The following is a 19,448-nucleotide window of genomic DNA, read 5'->3' as shown; positions in this document are numbered from 1 at the left end:
TAGGTTTTCTTGAAAAAATTAGGATGCCTGGTGAATCAGTGGTAGAGCATTGGGATGGGATGCAGAAGGTCGCGGGTTAGAATCCCACCCCACAAGGTGTGGCCCCACCCAGCCACCAAGGGCCACCTCCGTGCCGGTCTGGAGCCCGGATATAAAAAAAGTGGGAGGGCTGCGTCAGGAAGGGCTTCCAGCGTACAAATTCATGCCAAATCAGTGTGTGGAATACGTTCTGCTGCAGCGACCCCTGAAGGGACAAGCGGAAAGCTGTTGATCTTTTTCTTGAAAAAATTATTTATTCGCAGACCATGTTGTGCTTCTGGTCTATGTTACAAATAGTTACAGCACATACAGTATGTATTTTTAACAATAACCATTCCCAAAACAACTAAAGGGTATATTTATAGTTAATACATATGTATATACATTACATACATACATGTGCATAAAAAGCTGAGAATGCATGTGGAAAAAAGTACCAGGGTCAAATCCAATTTAACTGTGCACTGAAATAAAATAATATTTGGGGTAAAAATTTCATGAAGGTATATCACAGGTTGCATAGAATTGTTTTCATTTTCAAAATAAAATTACAAGTAAAAATGACATACAGAAAGTGTTCACTAAGAAGCCAGTGTCTATTATACGATACATGAGGTAATCAGAGCTTCTGGCAATCCAGTGCCTGGATCTGATAAAACAATTATAAATGGAAAGCTCGTATAATGTTTTCTCTTGTGTACAATGATTTAATGCAAACATGGCACGTAAAATGTGTTTGTATATTGTATATTCAGCTCACAACATCAAAGTCATGCAGTGAAACAGTTTCAAATAAAAAAACAATTTAAAAGGGAGAGGATGTGATACTACGTGATTTGTGGTGGCACTACATAACAATGTGTTAAAAATAAATAAATACTTTTAAAACGAAAAAAATCAGGTTGAAAATTTCTAACAATAGAAACGATTGAAGGTAAAAATGTTTCATTCCCTTTAGGTGAAATCTTTATGATGATACGGCTTTAAAAACATAAACAACCTAATCAACACATATTCCTATAGTTAGAGGGATTTAGAGAGCCAGCTATCTGTTTAAGCTACAGTAGTAAACACTCCAACGTTACCATACTAGAGGGAAAATAATTTCTTTTGAAATAGTGTATCTGGAACTACAATTACTACACTACACTGTACTGTACATTGCAGGCCAGCTGTCTCCAAAGTTGATTCAATACTAAAGACTCCTTTCAAATTAAATTCTCATATTTGAATTAGTGCCACGTGTCACTTATAATGTCTTAAAATCATACAGTGATGCAACAACTACACATTAGGGGACTTTAACAAAAACAAAAAGCTAGTGATAAACACTGTTTTGAATATAATGTAAAATGCAATCTGTTGGAAATACAGCAGATTAGACACATTAGTCACAATTCTTTTCAAATCAGCATTTAGACTTTTTTTTTTTTTTTTTACAATTTCAGACAATCTCAAAATATAAAAATAAATGCATGCAAAAACATAAACACAAGAAAAGAATATTTTCATTTAAATGAATTTTTGTTTTCATTTAAATTGATGTCTTGGTTATTCATACAGTACAAACAAAATACATCATGATAATTCATCCTGTGATTTCTTAGGCAGGCACTGAATCAGTCTATACATTTTAGTTTAAGCCAACTATGAACAATGTGTCTCAATGCAGCAAATTAAACATACAAAGCCTCTTGTTAACAATTACAGCTTCTCTTGATCTACTCAGTAAAACAACCTAACGCAATCTGAGAGGCATCATCTCTAGCACCTTTGGAAACATAATAACACAATTTTTGGATTAAGTGGCATTAAAAGCAAATCAACAAGTGAGTGCTGACAACTTGACAAATACCTTGAAACAGCTACTAACACAGTTTGTGTCCTCGTTAGTGTCGAAACCACTCCATGGTTCTGGAAGTGATGCAGTATTTCAAGTAGATTTCTGAATAGAATCAAAGCTCTTGTAATTTGTGTTGGTTCAACCACAATCTTCAATTTATATGTAAATGTGAGGCACTTGCAAAACAAGAATATTACCTAAAACTCTGAATCAATCATCAGTCTGTTTTTAGACCTCTGAGCTGTCACTGTTACTGAGGCCTTGCGTCATCATGGGCTCTGCGCTGCTGGAGTTTTTGGGTACATCCTTCTTCTCTCGCTTGGCACGAAGCAGCAACACCACCACGATGATAAGGAGAACCGTGAGGAGCAGCCCAATGAAGACGCCGATGACCAACAGGAGTCTGTCATCACTGTCGTCTTTCTGGTTAAGTTCCGGGGGGATGAAGCCTTTGGTGAAGATTTCCCTTTCTGGGCTTGTCCTCTGCTGGCTGCTGCGATCCAGCATGATGTGCAGGATGTTGGTGCCGCGGTTGTTATTCACGCCAATGTCTTCAATTATGTCGGGTAAATCATTGGCGGATCTTTTGTGGCGAAGTTGACTTTTTGGAAGCAGATTTGTGTGCTGGCTCATCGCATGATATTCCAGGCTTCTCTTCCCTATACCACGGTTAGCATTGTCCCGAGAACGGACAGTGTAGATGGTGTGAATGTACCACTCTCTGCCTGCAGACACCTGGAGCGAGCAACAGTTAATGATTAACAAATAATGCATAAACAATATCAGGTCATCTCTAATATTCAGTTAGGTGACCACAGAAAATGTAAATGAAATATGGGAATATAGTATCCTGACCTGGAAAAGAGCAGAGGAATCCATTCTGAATCCATCTGACCCAGGTTGTCTCACTAGAGCTAAAGCACCAGGGTCATCCACTGCCAGTAAGGCATTGAAGGCTACATTGCCGAAGGACCTGGCCTGGGTCTCTGGCTGGGCCTTGTCCTGGGGGACAACAAAGTGAGCAATAAAAAGGCTTGAATGGGCAGAAAATCACAATGCACATGATGAAGGGCATTTTTTATTCACTCACAATGATCTTGAATCTGTAAAGTAGAGATGGCGCATCAGCCAGACAGCCAAACTCAAAGTTGCTGGGGTTGTATTTAGGGATATATCCATCAGCTCCAGTGCACAGAAAAACTTTCTCTATGTTACAAATAAAGGAGTCGCCCAAGTTCTGCACTGGATCAACCATCACTCGGCCATAAACCGTGTCCCCTGAAGAAAGAGAAACACAGACTTAGAGTTACCATTTACCATCCAATTAGGTTTCCTTAATTCAGAACCTTTAAGAGTGGTTGGGATTTTATGACTTATGTTGCGGACGTACCCTGTGAGAAGGCTGTGTCACTCTCATGTTCAAAACCCATGGAGCCGTCTGAGAGCCAGAGCGTTTGTTTAGAGAGAAGGAGCATCTGTGTGTTCAGACTGAACTCGGCCGCCACGGGGTCGCTAACCTGGAAATGCAATGATGGCAGACAAACACACACAATCCTATTCAAATCATAGTCAACATACGATTACAATGTTTGGGAAGTATGTACAGGGTGTCTGGTCATTTGTAGACTTGTCAATGTGAATTTCACAAATTTAAGACAATTGTCAGCAGTGTGAATTAACAATCTCACTTGAATGTGATAATAGCTCCGTTACTCTCATTCCCATCCTGCATAATCCGACTGACACATTTCTGAAGCTGTAAACAGCAACATTGCAGCTTCACAAATGTGAAAATTTGCTTGCTTTTCCTAATTTCATATTTATTTATTTGATTTGTCACTGGAATGCTCAGGGAATTTGTCTGTGTTGGTTTGACAAACACTATTTCACAACATCTCTTTAGACTGGTGATAAGTAAGAAAGCTTTTAACCAATTTCACACCTGGTTAGATGTCAGCCGAAAGAGTGAGACACACGAAACTGTAGGTACAGCTAATTGCAAGCAAATGGATGTGCTGAGTATAGATTTATTCCTCTTAGAGTTAAAAAGAGGAGGTGATGGTTTTTAAGTACATAATTGAATGGAGTGAAGCAGGAGGGAGCTTCCCCTCAGGGTTATCAGCTGATCCAGTGACAAAGAGTGAGAGAGAAATTAGTGAGAAGGAGCCAAGAGATGCGGCTTATAAAATATGTAAAACAATTTTACAGTATAATAGTGTATATTTAAATATATTTATATTACTATATTTAAATAAGCAGTTTTTTTGAATTGTTAAATTAAAAAGAAAAAATAATGTGTAGCTACAGTAAAATAAATGTTTGTTTTCATTGTGATGTTAGAGCCTCCTGTTTTATAAATCTTCATTTTTCAAATGGGTTGTAAAACTAGAACATTAGATAGAACATTAGAAAAGTTACTTTAGAAAACGTACCTGCTGAAAGCGAATATCAAGGTCAAAAGTAAGAGGTTCTCTGGGACTGCAGACAGGAGGGATGGTGTATTCCAGGTTGGGGGGGGACGTACAAGTGACCAACTTCACTGTGTACATGCCAGAGTAGTCACGCACCTAAGAGGGCAAACTATGGTCAGCAAGGGGAAAAAAAAAAACAGCAACACTTTAACTGTTCCTTATTGTTTCCTCACAGCAAAATCAGAGATGAATGTCCACTGCTGGATGGGCTGGTTGTACGTTGGCTCATTCCTCACAAGACTGAGATTAAAGGTCAACCCAGGGTGGTCCGGACACATGACCATGGAGGTAATTGGTGAAGCTAATGGAAGAAACCCTCAGATATATTATGTGTGTTTTCAGCAAATATTTTTTCATCAGATACTTCAAACAAAAATGTCGCGTCTCTACCTGGATGTCCAAACACAAATAAGCCTCTGAATCGAGCTTCAGTGCGGAAGTTGACTACAAGTCGTCCCTGGGCATTTATCCGCATGCTGGTTGGATAAAGGGCGCCTGCAACAACAGTCGCAAAAAAAACTAATTTAGATAATGAATTCATACACACTTACTAAACACTGCAACATTTTTACAAATTTGAACTTTTAAATTGTTAACAATGTGCAAACAACTGCAATTATGAGTCTTGCCTTGTAGCTCAGACTCTGGTGGGCTACCAATACCATCCCTCCATAAGATGGCAGTGTCGTACACAAATGTGAGCCTCATCTCTGACTGTAAGTCAAAATGCTGCCATCCTCCTGCTCCCACAGGAGAGTGGAAGACATAGGAGACATGGAGCGGGACTCGTAGGGTCACATAAGACTGGACCAGATTCAGCACCTGCAGTGAAAAACATTATGTGTAAGGAGATAAATTTACTTTCATATTCTGCAGACTGACTTTGTTATAGAAAAATTAGGGGAAAAGCATTGAGACATCCTGAATAAAGTGCAACATCTTTGGAAATACAGAAAAAACATTGTATTATTCAAGCAGTTACATTATACTGTGGATACAAGTTCTGAATGTAGTAAGGTTTTTATGGACTAGTGTGACTATTAGGCAGATTAAGAACTGCATTTTTTCAAACAATCAACACCAAAGCAAAAATAACCAACTTTAAAATCACAGAATATGTATGTATGGTATGTTTATCTGTTGTGGACACTGCAACGCTTTCTCTAAAAGAGCCGTCTCAAAATGGCCAAAGGATTCCAAGTGGTGAAAGTCCTCAGAGGGAGTGCTCTCCGGTATCTGCACTTTCCTCTGACCTGTGAGACATACCTGCCTGCACTGGCTCCGTGTTCATGTGGAGACGTGCCTACACCTCTGGGCGGTGAGAGCTCAAGCAAATGATTTGCAGAATAGCCTTCTGACACAACCTGCTGGGCCTTAATAGATGCCTGTGGTCCTGTTAAGCTGGGCACTAAGCACTACATGGCGACATGAGCCATCTCTGCTCAGCATTCCAGCCCATTTTGAGGACTACTGTCTTTTTCCATTGATGCTTTCTTACACATCTTGAAAATGGACCTGTGGCGCCTTAGTTTATGCATCTACATAGTGTCTTTTGCTCTGTTCAACAGTAACCATAGCAACAAAATCTACAGAGCCGTACAAGAACTGAGTGTATACCGCTCTCCCTCTTGATGTGGGTGTCTTTATTGCAGATGTGTGCTCTAAGGGATTTTGAGACTGACTAGCCTGTGGGTCAATACGATTCATCTCTTTAACAACTTAGATATTTTATTTATTAACTACTGGATTATTTCAGAATAATGTGGTCACTAATGGATTAATTGTAAAGTATGTGCATTATTGATTTCTAACCTCAAGGTATTTGTAATAGCTGAGGTGAAGTTTATTTTACCGGCTTACTTGTCAAGACCTTTATTACTGCTATATTCATGTATCATGTAGTCACAGGCCAAGACGTTACCCTTGTAGTGAAAGGTTGTTATGACCCTGGCGAGGCCTTTGGTATTAGATAAACCCGAAGCCATGTAAAATAAGAAACTCCCAAGAAAATAACATTCCAGTATATATACTCTTATATACCTTCAGTGTCTGAATATATTTACCAGCGCTGCGGTCTTTAATTAATAATCCCCAGTAGGTAGCATAGTGGAGGTGTTCTCCATGATGTACCGTGTGCACTCTTCCAGCCCTTCTTTATCAACACTCTACCTTAATTAACTGCAAGTCAACTAACAGTGGTTTCCAAGGTGAATGCAAATGTAGAAGGCTGCAAGACTTATGTGCCGGGAGGACTGAGAGGGCTTTAAGATCTCCTTGTTCCACTTGCACATATAACTGCTGCTGCCGCTGCTGCTGCTGCAAACACACTGGAGATGGGGTTTTCATGGGGCTGATGGTTATTGACTTGCCAGCAAGAGTTAATATGGTTGTAAATGATTACTTATTATAGAAGCTTGAGCTAGAGTTTGGATTGGAGTGCACATTTTTATCCTCAAGTGGTTCCACAGCTGTCATGAACTTATCCACATCTTGCCTAGAGATGACAAAAGGGACCAGAGGTGAGTTGAAGCTCCAAGGTGGGATTGCTTACCTGTCCGTCAGTCCCAATGGTGCCTCCACAGTCACTGAGCAGCTCAGACATGTCATAGTAACTATTGAATTCCCACAAACAAGCCTCCAAGTTGAGGTTCCTGTAGAATCGTAGTGTACTGGATCCCCTGAGAGAAGAGCTGTACTGATAAGGTGCGGTCTCACCGATCACTTCTGTATTTTTGGTGGCTTCAGTAAGAAAGCCATAATGAGTCTTGACCTCAGTGTAGTCCAACAAATTGGAGCAGCGGTGGTGGCCAACACGGGTTCCATCAGGGCTCAGCGTGAGCTCAAAATTAGAAAGGGGCCGCGTGGACACTACAGGCAACATACCTGAAGGAAGATACAGACAATGCAACTAAAAAGTGGAAGTAGATAAGATTAATAATTAAAGATAAACTAACTGAAGTAGTTTCTTATTAATCAAACCTGGTTGATGAGTAACATAATTTAAGATTTGTAAGATTTTCTAGCTCATGTTTCAAGTCATTAACATCCCACTAAGTAATAATTTTACTGATTACTCAAAAAATTCAACCTGCTATTCTTACCATCAATGTGAGGCATGGTGACAGTTAGCTTGATGAGGTTGGGGTGGTCGGTGTCTTCTGCTCCAGTGTACCGCAGCTTTGCAGAGAAGGGCTCGGCCCCAACACTGCCTACAACACGCGGTTGGCACATCCCTGCAACCGCACCATAAACAAACAAACATCACATATTTTGTTTTCTAAAAGTCCTTCATGGAAAATTCTTATATTTCAGTTTTCTGTCAGAGCAAGAACAGCAAGTACTGTGGTGGAAGAGCAAAACACTGCCAGCAGCTCCTTATTATGTTGATACATTTGCATAAAAGAGACTAAACATCACAAGAGAAGGAGCTGCACTCACCCTTGTCCATACTGATGGACACTATGGGGCTGCTGAGCTCCAGACCTTCATCCCCATTAGAGTTCACAGCCCTTGCAGCACACTGGACCCTAGAACCAGTCTGGAAGTAGACTGAATCTAAAGTGATGAGCTTGGAGGAGGTGAAGAAGGTATCAAAATCTACCTCCCTCATAGGGCTGGTGACACCGTCTTTTCCGGTGGGGGCGCTAACTAGCCAACGATAACGAGTCAGGGTGTTGTTGATGTTCTCGCTTACACAGATGGAGCCTGTTTTGTCATAGTCAGGGTACTTGGGGTTACAGGCCTATAAAAAGAGAAAATACCATTATTCTTATGAGTGAAAAGCACCAAAAAGTTCAGCAGCAGCAAAAGTTAGGCCTGTTTACTACTGATGGGCCTTCAAGGTAAGTGATAAATGAGCAAAATGTGCACATCTGCTTAATAGTCCAGCATTAGTAGTGTTTATGAGTGTGTAACAGCATTTGCGGGACAGAAAGATTCACTATCTGAACGGTTAGCTCAGAATAATGCGGAAAAGTAAATCACTCATTTTTTTATAGGTGTATCAGTTGAAACATACAGTCACACAAACAACAGGGTATCCAGCCACAGGCAGAGAGTCCCTGGTCTTGTCGATGTCATCATAATGCAGCAGAGAAACCACTCTGGGCACCGAGGGGAAGGTGACATCTGCCATTGTGTTAGTCTCCTCAATATAGATTATGGCTTTGCTCATCTGTTGATTGACAAGCATGGGTCATTAAAAAGATGCTAATGGGCAACAACTGCTACCTTGTAATGTGATATTTAGGTAGTTTCTTTCTTTACAGTTGAATTCTATTTTATTTTGGATTAATTTTAAACCTTTGTTTCTGCCACCATGTTCTCATCAGGCTTCAGGTGCACAGTGAATGCCTCCCTCATTTCTCTGACACCATCATATAAAACCTCCACCTCCACATAGTGCTCTGTGTCTCCCTCTTTGAACACAATTTCTGCCAAGAAAACAGAGATTTGACATTTACTTCCTTAACAGCTTTCACATCATTGGTGTACTGATAATAGTGCCTTGCAGTATTATTTACCCTCAGATATAGGATGGTAATCCTCCCCAGAGGTAGCTGAGCCATCCTTGGTGTGAACCCGCACAACAGAGACTTTGGAGGTGTCTCCAACACGCAGCACTGGGATCTTCACCACCGACACTTGGCCATTTTCCTTCGGCTCATTCACACTGAATTTGGTCTCTCCAAACTTAATTACAGCCTCTGGGAAAGCACAGCATATAGTTTTAATAGATATAATAAACATTTCATCGTATAACCCACTGTTACTTTTGGAATTTGTTATTCCAGTGGTTGTAATATTGTAAAAGGCACTAAGGTCTTTTACACAATGGTAAAAGATGTTTTTTTGTTTTTATGTCTTCAACCAGAATTATGGTATCATAGGGAACAATATTTAACAGGAAAAAAAACTCTTACTGTCTGCATCATCTTTTATTTTTATGAGAGTCTCATTCTGAATTCCAATAGATGCTCCAAACGTAGAGTCACTCTTAGGACTTCCCAACACAAGACGGAGCTCTTCTTCTTCCTCGTGTTCTGTGTCATCAACTAGTACCAGTACACAAGGCTTTTCAATCTCTCCTGGAGAATATAGGGAAAAGATGTCATCCAGCCTATATGCTTGTGGTTTTTAAAACAAGACACACAAACCAAGAAAAAGAACAAAAGGTTTCACTACACCACCTGCTAAGAAGGTGATGATGGAAACATCGGTGTTGGGCCTCTCAATGAAGTCCATCATGACCTGGGCCGTCCCCTGCCTGCTGTAACAGCGAACTGTGGACTTGTGTCTGATGTCACCACTACGGTATACAGTAGCTGAGATTTGCCCAGAGTCCTCATTGCCCACATACAGAGCATCACGGAACTGCACCTTTGGCACTAGAACGATGTGATTAAGCCCATACATCAACTTCAAAAATACAGTACACACATCATAAATCACTAAATGTAAAAATCTGAATACATTTTGATTATAAACAAGCTTTCCACTCACAGTCAGAAACCGAGTCATTTATTAGGATGGTAGCCTTGCTCGGCTCCCCGAGGATACCATTCATGGGCATCCGTAGCACCAGCTCAAACTTCTCTGGCCCCTCCAGCACTGGCTGGCCTAAGTCATCCAAGATGGTCACACGAAACGTCTGCATGGTGACCCCTGGTGCAAAGTCGAGATTCCGGCTGATCCCCACATAATCCACACCAGCTGCTCATAAACACAATATAGGTCAGTCATGTTTCAAAGAACAGTGCTTATGGGATATAGTGGATGTATTACAGCACACATGGACTACAGTACTATAGATATTACTTCACTGCCCGTTCTCATGTTACGTCATTATTCTTTTATTAGTGTCAGACAGCAAGCACAATAAAATGATATATCCTGTAAGCTGATAAAATGCTGCTTTCTATCTTGTGGTCATTAAGCATGAATAGTTGGAAATTATAGCATAATTAAAGGAGCACTGCAAGAAACTGCATACTGTATCTCCCTGAATGCAAACAGGATTTTCATTTGCCATTTTTGAAGAGTCTGGGTATTGAGAGCTCACCTTTTGCCCGGAGGCTTTTTTCACGTACTTACGACCCAGTTATGGGCACAAATGTAGGTTACATTTCTGCCATGGTTAATATGATTAGATGCTAGTTGTTATTTTTACTGTTATAATGCAGGAAAAAGCCGAGACGTGAAGAATCTGTGACAGGGAAAAAAAAAAAAAAAAGACTGCCTGGGGGCTTGGCATAAAAGAGGCTGTAGGGCAGGCTTGAAGAGACAGAATCCAGCCTCAGAATCCAAACACTTAACGTGCAGAACAATGAGAACCCTTTCCTAAATATCTGTCCTGACTCAAACTGCCATTATCTTACCACTGTGTATATCTAATGCCTACAAGACATAGGCCCAGCGTTCTCTCCCTCTAACCTAAAACGCTGTTTACATTCTTCAGGTCATCCCCCCAACATATACTAGTGGTAAGTTTTCCTTTGACTCCTCAGCTCAGGGAAACAAAAAGTGGCAGGGTGATGACTTAAGTGTATTGTTTTCATAGTTTACACTTCTCTAGGCACTAAATAACTAAAGCTGTCAGAGAAATTCACCTTACAGGGACACCTACCCTCAGCTGAGACAGGCTCTGTCTTTTTGGAGCGCACTGTGACAGTTCCTCCTTTGGAAAGATCAGTTCCCGTCCTCCACACTTGTACCTCCACAAATCCATCGCTCTCATCCACGTGGTAGTCTGTGTTACCGAAGTAGAAGACGGGAGCTGGAGGGAACAACCGAGGAAGGAGTGAAGGAAATGTGGAAAAGCACAAAATCATAACTCAGAACCATCTTTAAGCTGTTTCAGAGCATAAATGTCTGATGTCATTGCTGACTTGACACTGTAATAGTGAGCATAAGTAGTAAGATTCCCTCTGATTACAGGTAAAATTGAGAGAATGCTTTCATCAAATCACCCGCACATAGTCAATACTGTAATTGCAGCCCTTAAAAAACACTTTCTAATTTCCTGGAATGATGTTTTGAAGGGATTTCTACATCTGTAACAGTTATTAAAAGACCAAAAAAAACCTGAAGGCAGAACTGAATTTCCTGGTTTGTACTGGATGCGCCTGGTAGTGAAGCTTACAGTACTTTCAGAGTGATGGGTCTGCAAGCGAGACAGGAGGCCTGACAGGAGGTCTGGGGGATGTAGAGCTTGAAGTGCCAGCCCAGGCCTGTCTGACTGCAATTAGTGTTTCTATGAGCTGAGATTCCACTGCAGCCAAACTCACCCACTGTTATTCTATTTAACCCATTCAGAGCTTGTTTCCCTTCAACCATGCACATGTTAGGCTGCTCGTGAAATGATTGATTAAAGGCTTGGACATCTGTGTATGACCCCTTTGAATGGTAAATTCAGCTACTGCAACATGGTAAAAGTGCCATCACAAAAAGACCTTTAACTATAGGGATCCAAATAAAACAAAATAAAACACCACTAGAGTATGAACTTAAACTGCAGGGAGTCACTTATAGTCCATTACAGGAATACAGAAGTAACAGTCCCCAAGCAGCCAGCAGCTAAACCCAAAGCAAAGCAGTGATTTTTACTTACAAAATACTCACATTATCATAATTGATCAAACACACCATTATGACTAAAGCCTTGTGCTTTTGAGAACCGCAACCAAATAATGAATAAATTAAGTGAATGTTGATGTCCATGGGCAGAGTTGTGGTTTCCATGACAATGGAAGCCTGCACCTACTAAACAGTACTTTGCCGTTTCTCATCACACAGTAAGAGGCAAACAGGAGAGTGGGGATGTGGTACTGAGTGATAAATGCACTGCACAAAAACAAGTCCACGCTATTGTAACTATGTGATAATTACATTATCTAATGAAACCAAAATACACGAGCAAGAGGAAGAAATAGACTAACTGTCAGTCAACAGTGCTGCCAGGCACAATTACTTATCAGCAAAATGTTTTTATTATATTGCACTATATAATTATTCTTCCAAGTAATTGTTAGTCTCAGATGATAACACATATTTTGAGGCCCTCTCTTTGGTAAAAAGTTCTGTATTAGCAAGATAAGACGTGTTCTAAAAGGGAAATGCACCTTTTACGTAAAGCCCTGTATTTGTGTTTCTCAGAAAAGCCATCTCTGTGGTTTAAATAATATTACTCTTAAGTGCAAGAACTTTACGTTTTAATCTGCCCTGAAAGCGCAGTCGAGACAATAAGTACTGCATCAGGAGGCTTGCAGCTGCCAGAATTTCTCCCAAACAAAGATGGTTTTGGCTACCTGCACTCAATCCCAACAGGAAGAGTAATCAGATCTACTAGCCTTAGGTTGGCAGCCAGGATCTTGAGCAGTGTTGTACTAGTCCGGTAATCAGATAAGGGTTGTGCAGGAGACAAACAGTGAACTTCAAAGAGCTACAGCCCATTAACTGAAAGGTAAAACACTGGTTCTATAGGCTACATCAGCCCAGCGAGAGCAGCAGCAGCAGCAGCAGCCTCCTATGCCATTAAGCACATGTATGATTGGATTACCTGGATCTAAGCAGTGACACTTCAGATTCAGGACTAGGTCTATAAACCCATATTTATTAAAATACATATGATATACTGCTTAAAAAACGTCAATACGAAGTCAAAAACAAGCAACTTACATATGGTCACAATGCTGGTCATATTCTTTGAGAATTATATCTGAATAACAAAGCCAAACTACTGTTACTGTTGCCATTGAGGAAATATAAAAAAAAAAAGAAGCACAAGGAGAGACACAGTCATCCCTAAGGGGACTGTTACACTCCCACTGACTGCTTGATTTCTCTTGAACTTTGCTTGACATTCCCACAGCGCTAAGTGGCTTCTCTAATGGTGAGATTCAATTGAGCCCAGGCAAATGTTCTTAGGCCCACTGTGTGCTCGACAAATCTCTCTCTGCTGGCAAATGCACATGAAAACAGCACAATTTTAGCTGTTGATGACTGCGACAAACCTTTGAACTTTCAAAGCCGAATCTGGAATGAGAGTCTCCAAGTTGTCAGCACCCTTTTGATTTTGGACATCTGTTTATATGAGAATGAATGGAAATCCAGGTGAGACATAATAACAGGGTTTGTCAGTTCCCTCTTGATTTATCCCGCCATCCAGGATATACTGCACATGCATGGGACCCATCTTTAAAAGTGCTCATAATCATACCTTCAGAACCAGAACAAAATTTACAGGCAACTGACACAAGACTATAAATATATGAGTCAAGTCCTGCTGTACAAGCATGTCTAACAGCCCAAAACACCAAAACATTTTCCCGGATGCAAAGTTAATTTCAAACAGCAATTACCTCAGCAAGAATGAACAAGTTTCTCCATCACAGGCAAAAGCCAAAGTAGGAACTATACAGATGTGGCCATTTGTTGAAAGAAGCAGCTGTCTATGTGTGCTACTTTGCATTAATACCTAGACAGCTTTTAACCTTTACAGTCTTTAAATGTTAAGCTGCCAGAGGTTTTATTTTTATGTAGAAAAGGGTAATCAAAATGTATTTACCTGGTGTAACATAACTGGTCAACTTTAGCAATAAGCTTTGAGCAGCAGCTCTGTGGTATCAGGGGCTTATTTATGCAGTAGTTGGAGGCTTCAGTGTGCGTGAGGAAAAAAAAACACAGGAGAAGAAAAGAGACGAAGGAGAGGGGGTGAGAGTCTGTAAGTGGGTAAGGGTTGGCCGAGCGTTGAAAGGAAAACACCCAGGGAGGCAGTTGCAATTATCACCTACTGTAAGGTTTATTTGCAGTTTACCAGACAAACAAAAGAGTTTAGACTTGTTTTGGTTAGTGATACAGCAGTATCGTCAGCAAGTTGTTTCAAAGCCTGGTTTTACTTCGCCCACTGTAGCTTCATTATGTCACGCTAGTATCAGAGAGGTACCATACTGACTTTGAATATGAGAATTTATTGTTCTGTTTCTAGCCTTGCTTTTTCAGAGATGCAGTTTCTGTTTAATAGTGATCTAATTTCATAATACAGACTTTATTGAGCAAAATAACAATAATGGTAGGATAAGAACACCTCGTATTCTTATCATCCCAGTTGATGCTGTAGGTGCAATCCAGACAAATGCTCTTTGCCCTTATAATAATCTAGCATTGTATGATAGACAGCAGCCCTTTCTTTGCACCTGCATTTGGAGAGTTGTGTTCAAAGTCTTTTATCATTCAAGGGTTAAGTCCATACCTCCCAAATCCTGTCCTGCTGAACAGAGAAACTGAACAACCAGCAGGGATCAAAAGTGCATCAAACCGACAAGAATCCCTAACCACCTTCAGAACTATACAGACTGACAACTGTGTTTGTTGGAGGGTCTGGACAAGCTGAAAGCACAGCAGCTGGGAACTGATCCTGCATGGATCTGCGTAACTTTACCTTGACACCCACAAGTGACTTAATGTTGACAACTTGTTTCTTCACTTCAGAAGTGGTATTAGCTCACAAATTCTAAATGCATTCAAAAATGCACGTACGTGCTCCACAAAATACTGAGAAACCTATGTGTTTTGAAAGGTACTGACCTTGGTGTTTTGGATAACAGCATTGTGCAAACTTAGTGCAGACTGGTTTCACAAACTTCCAATGCTTGATTAATAAACAATAACAGCCAGATATCTTTGTTGCCTAGTGACTTAGGGTGGAAAAAACAGCACAGCTGGGACATTTATGTACTGGCAGGTGTTCATCCATAAAAATCCATTATTTATAGTTTATTATACATTTTCTATTAACTAGTATAGTAAAAGTATGAGTAACATAATATAGAAATATTAAAAACTCAAATACAAATACTGTATCTCAAAATCCAGTTAAATATATTTAGTCATAATATACCACTTATACCAAACCAGCAATCATTTAATATCTCATCTTACTTTAAATTCTTAGGGGAAAGTTTAATGACTTTTTGATAATTGGATTAGCAATGAAGTGATATTTAAACTATTTTAACAGTTTTAAATTAAAAACCCATTGATTGAAGATTTTATCCTTCCCTTAATCTTATGAATGTACTTGTGCATTTAAACTAAAAATAAATGTCATATATTTCATAAGCTATATTGCTTTGTACCCAGGAAAAGTTTCAGTAAATGTTTTAAATGCAAGCAAAAATGAAAGTCCTGTAGGTCTAAATGGATTTATTTTAGAAAAGAATAAAGGCCATTTGAGTTTGGTTACTCTTTCCATCTGAGATCACGTGCCAACAAATGTCCTTCAGAGGCATTAGTGAAGGTTCCTGAGCAGGAGTCTGCTGGTCTTCAATCCAAACAAAGCTGAATTACTCCCTATCTGTGGGTGAAATTGTGCTAATTAGTGAAATCAATGTTTTGGTTGGAAAGAAAACATGCTTTCTCTTCCATGGCAAAGAACACCAACACCTTTTTAGTGCGATAAACTTCAACCAATTTAGTTGTAAAAGCTAAAAACATTCTCAACTTAGAATGTCGTAAATTGTCAGATTAACATCAGATCCTTGGCAGACGATACGAGCTCCACCTCCCACTACACTCGTGTGGTTTCTTGGGTGAAAGTACTGTAGGTGGCCAAGACTGTGTTTGCACAGTGCACAGATACATTGGTGCCCTGTGGCTTCTAATTTCATCATATTGTGCTTCTCCTATTTACTGGCTTGGAAAGTAGACATCTTGCTGAGATGCATTTTTGCTGATATTAGTAGTGTGTGTTGCTAAGAACTATTTCAGCTCACAGCCCAGTGTAGCTGAAAGTCCACCTGGGGAGTTCAGGCACAGACTTCTTATGGGTTGGGACAGCTGCTCAGCTTTACCCTGACTCCTTTCTCACGTGTACATGAGCCACTGGACAGCTGTTCCTACAAGAGGGATGACAAAGACCGATGTCTTTTTTATTCCATTTAAACTTGAGTATAGGAAAAGAACCTGGATTTAATACCAACAAAGGATAAGTTCTACTGAAAGTGAAAATGAATCTCTTGCTGTCTCCCGACTGTGCTAGACAGTGGATTGGTCTTGTTCTGCTTGCCCAAGAGCTATTTACCATTTACTTCACAATCAGTAATGCATTTCATTATCACCTCCTTGCAGGAGATATCAAAGTTCGACGCCACCTTATTTCTTTGGAAAGTTTCACGTTCCATTTATTCAGTGGATGCTGGCAACCTAAACACCTCCATCACCTAATCCAAATTATATTTTGCAGGTGCTGCTGCGCTTTCTTCACACATATTGTGCGCGCGCGTGTGTGTACATATGTGTGTATCCGCGTTTGTACATGTGTGTGTGTCTGATGTTAGGTTTTTATGCCATTATAAGGAACGAGCCAACTTGTCATGTAGTTTCAGACACTGTTTCTCTCCATTTGATGATGAAAACTCTAAAAGCAAGAATCTAAATTTGAGAATAGCAATTAAAAGAAGAATAAAATCATGTTCCTTCTCCACAATAGCAGGCTATATTCTGGCTTTTGCAATCATGCAGTATAGGAGCACCCTTGTGAGTGTGCCGCTTTCTGAAAACTGATATGCATAACAAGATTTCCATTGTCACTCAGCCACCCTGATAAAGCTGGAGGCAAAGAAAACATGATTAAAGATAATGCAGGAATAAACTTGAGCACAGATTGTTAATGCTGGTTGTTGGTCTGAGCCGAGTTAATCTTATGAAGAGGCTTCTTTTCTCCTTTTTCTGTGTGACAATACACTTCTAATGTGGTTAAAAACCTGCCAAGAAGTCTCAAATCTATAGAACAAAAAGAACATTTTATAATAAAATGATTTTTTAAGATATTAGATTACTCGGGCAAGTCATACAGCGCACTGGCTGATTCAATAAATCGAGGGCAATAAAAATAGAATTATTACAGCTTTGTGAAAATGCAGCAATGCATTAACAGAAGCGCGTTATTAATTAGTAGCAGGAAACTCTATAAAACTACATACTGTAGTTATGTGCTTTATTTGCCAGCATTTGTTTTCCAAACATCCTCAACCCTCACTCGTGTTCATAAATGACACGCAACTGTATGTACTGTCAGAGACTAACCAACAGTGTCTCAGATGAGTGCTTTATCTGTCAGTACCGAGTGTTGTACATCCCATTAAAAATGTGGGTGTCTCAGCAGCTGTCTTGACAGTCTGGAGTCAATACCCAAGAGCAGCAGAGGTCAAAAGGCCCAGAGCTCAATGTCAGGTTACACTGGATGCTGCTACAGTACGAAAACATTCCAGCCACGCAACCTCTTCCATCCTCAAGCAGGTCAAACAAATCCTCTTGAAGTGTGTTTCCCTTTAACCCGTGGGAATAGTTGGATCAGAAGGAGGAAAATAACCAGTTAAAAACTGCTCCTGTTTGCCACAGAATCATAGACAGATAACTCAAATCCTTGGATTTTGACCATAATCTAAACCAATATTAGAATTCTACATAAGACACAGCTAGACACAGTATATTAGCATATTTATATAATTCAAATTATTGCCTATGATTTCAGCAGCATGTACAGTACTTTAATAAGTGTTTCCTACAGCAGAGAGATGCATTTTAAATAAACTGATCAGTTTGACAAGAATAAAATAAATCTCAATGAGCCTAATCTACATGTAATTCCAACAGTTACTTTTTTCCAATGGCCATGATGTTCTGACTACATAAAATAAGCAGTTTGATAACAAAAACTAAACTGATTATTGCATCACCCCCCCTAGTTATCTAGATTAACATGTGCTTTGCTTGGAGAAAAAAAAAGATGGTTCATTAATCAAATGTTTTTGTTTTGTTTTTTCGGGTCTAATGTTGCCCGCCTGCAATCACACAGTCTTGACTTCACAGCAAAGCTCCCTGAGATAGTCAGAGCGATAGGGAACTGAATAATGGCCATCAGGTGTTTCGGAACAAAGAGGCGTCAGGAAGATATGGGGGACTATCAGCCCTCCGGTCTCAGCCTCCAGATACGAGATAAAGGCTTTGCCTCCAGGAAAGAGGCTTGCGCTCTCAAAAGCTCTCCCTCTCAGACATTGGCAGACAAGCACAAACACATAGCAGGAAAAATTCAAACACATCTCAGATGCACACCAACACGATTACTGTCTGTCTGCCGACCTGCTTACCTGTTTGAATGTCTGTGTCTTTGCACAAATTCATGCAGCAAAAAAAAAAAAATCTGCATTTACAAAACTTTTTCAAAGCCAATTCTCTGCTGCTGTCAAAGTGCTTATCTATTAAATAAATAAAACAAGTGGCAAAAAGAAGTAACACCTTGAATTGAATCTCTTGAAGCCAAGAAACTAATTTATACTGTCTTTTCTTATAATAATCAAATCCCTTCTTGTACACTTACAGGCTACTTCACACTGAATTGTATTTTGTTTCAAACATAAGGTTGGTGAAAACTTCAACCTACCGTCATCCATATCAGGAATGATTGTGATTCTGGCTGTAGGGAACTCGTAGCCCAGGCGGCCACCCATGGGCATGCTGAGGGTGACATTGAAGCCTTCCTCATCTTCATATAGGGAGTCGTCAATGATCACCACCCGGCACGATTTCTCTACCTCTCCTTTGTCGAAGCGCAGGATGCTGTGATGGTCCTCAGGCCTGGAGATGTAATCAGAGTACGACAGCACTGTGGTGGGGATGGTGCCTGTCGCTGAAACTGTGTAGGCAGAAAGCAAAATTACAGAAGGCAAAGGAAATGATCCAAATAATGACACAATTCCTCCTTTTTCTCCAAACAAAAATCAGGACATAAACATGATTTCCTCAAATCCATTAATTTAATATAGATAGAAATTTTTTGTGTGTGTGTTACCTTGCTGGGTGTAGCAGATGACCATGAGCTCCTGACTGACATCTCCATGCCTGCGTACAGGAATAAGAAGCTCACCAATGTCCTCCTCTATGTTGTACACAGCTGAAGGTATGAACACTGTTGACTCTGCATGTGAGAAGAATTAAATGTTAACAATATGACATCATGACACAGTACATTAGTATTATTTGTATTAAATAACTTATCTGAGTTTAGGCAGAAGAAAATTGCTTGATTACGTTTTCTA

General features: G+C 40.0%; 1 protein-coding gene across 2 annotated transcripts in view; it reads right to left on the bottom strand.

Annotated features, from left to right (window-relative positions):
- Positions 1–267: 267 nt before the first annotated feature.
- The window catches only part of frem2b (FRAS1 related extracellular matrix 2b), a 52,434-nt gene continuing 33,253 nt past the window's right edge, over positions 268–19,448 (bottom strand). The window contains exons 5-25 of one of the 2 annotated variants that reach the window (XM_067506519.1): positions 19,202–19,327; positions 18,794–19,045; positions 10,979–11,128; positions 9,856–10,065; positions 9,543–9,740; positions 9,276–9,440; positions 8,877–9,059; positions 8,656–8,786; positions 8,372–8,527; positions 7,792–8,095; positions 7,455–7,586; positions 6,905–7,236; positions 4,983–5,175; positions 4,744–4,848; positions 4,527–4,654; positions 4,315–4,449; positions 3,273–3,399; positions 2,973–3,160; positions 2,738–2,884; positions 2,080–2,617; positions 268–1,984 (exon numbers count right to left, since the gene is read on the bottom strand). In XM_067506519.1, the coding sequence (XP_067362620.1) occupies positions 2,111–2,617; positions 2,738–2,884; positions 2,973–3,160; positions 3,273–3,399; positions 4,315–4,449; positions 4,527–4,654; positions 4,744–4,848; positions 4,983–5,175; positions 6,905–7,236; positions 7,455–7,586; positions 7,792–8,095; positions 8,372–8,527; positions 8,656–8,786; positions 8,877–9,059; positions 9,276–9,440; positions 9,543–9,740; positions 9,856–10,065; positions 10,979–11,128; positions 18,794–19,045; positions 19,202–19,327 (3,869 nt within the window). In that variant the 3' untranslated portion in view covers positions 268–1,984; positions 2,080–2,110. Of the gene's footprint in view, positions 2,618–2,737; positions 2,885–2,972; positions 3,161–3,272; positions 3,400–4,314; positions 4,450–4,526; positions 4,655–4,743; positions 4,849–4,982; positions 5,176–6,904; positions 7,237–7,454; positions 7,587–7,791; positions 8,096–8,371; positions 8,528–8,655; positions 8,787–8,876; positions 9,060–9,275; positions 9,441–9,542; positions 9,741–9,855; positions 10,066–10,978; positions 11,129–18,793; positions 19,046–19,201; positions 19,328–19,448 lie in introns of both variants that reach the window. The other variant, XM_067506518.1, reaches the window with a different exon arrangement.

This window comes from Channa argus, chromosome 6, assembly GCF_033026475.1.
Source record: "Channa argus isolate prfri chromosome 6, Channa argus male v1.0, whole genome shotgun sequence".
Lineage (NCBI taxonomy): Eukaryota > Metazoa > Chordata > Actinopteri > Anabantiformes > Channidae > Channa > Channa argus.
The sequence above is the reverse complement of the archived record's forward strand: the minus strand, read 5'-3'. Positions and strand labels throughout refer to the sequence as shown.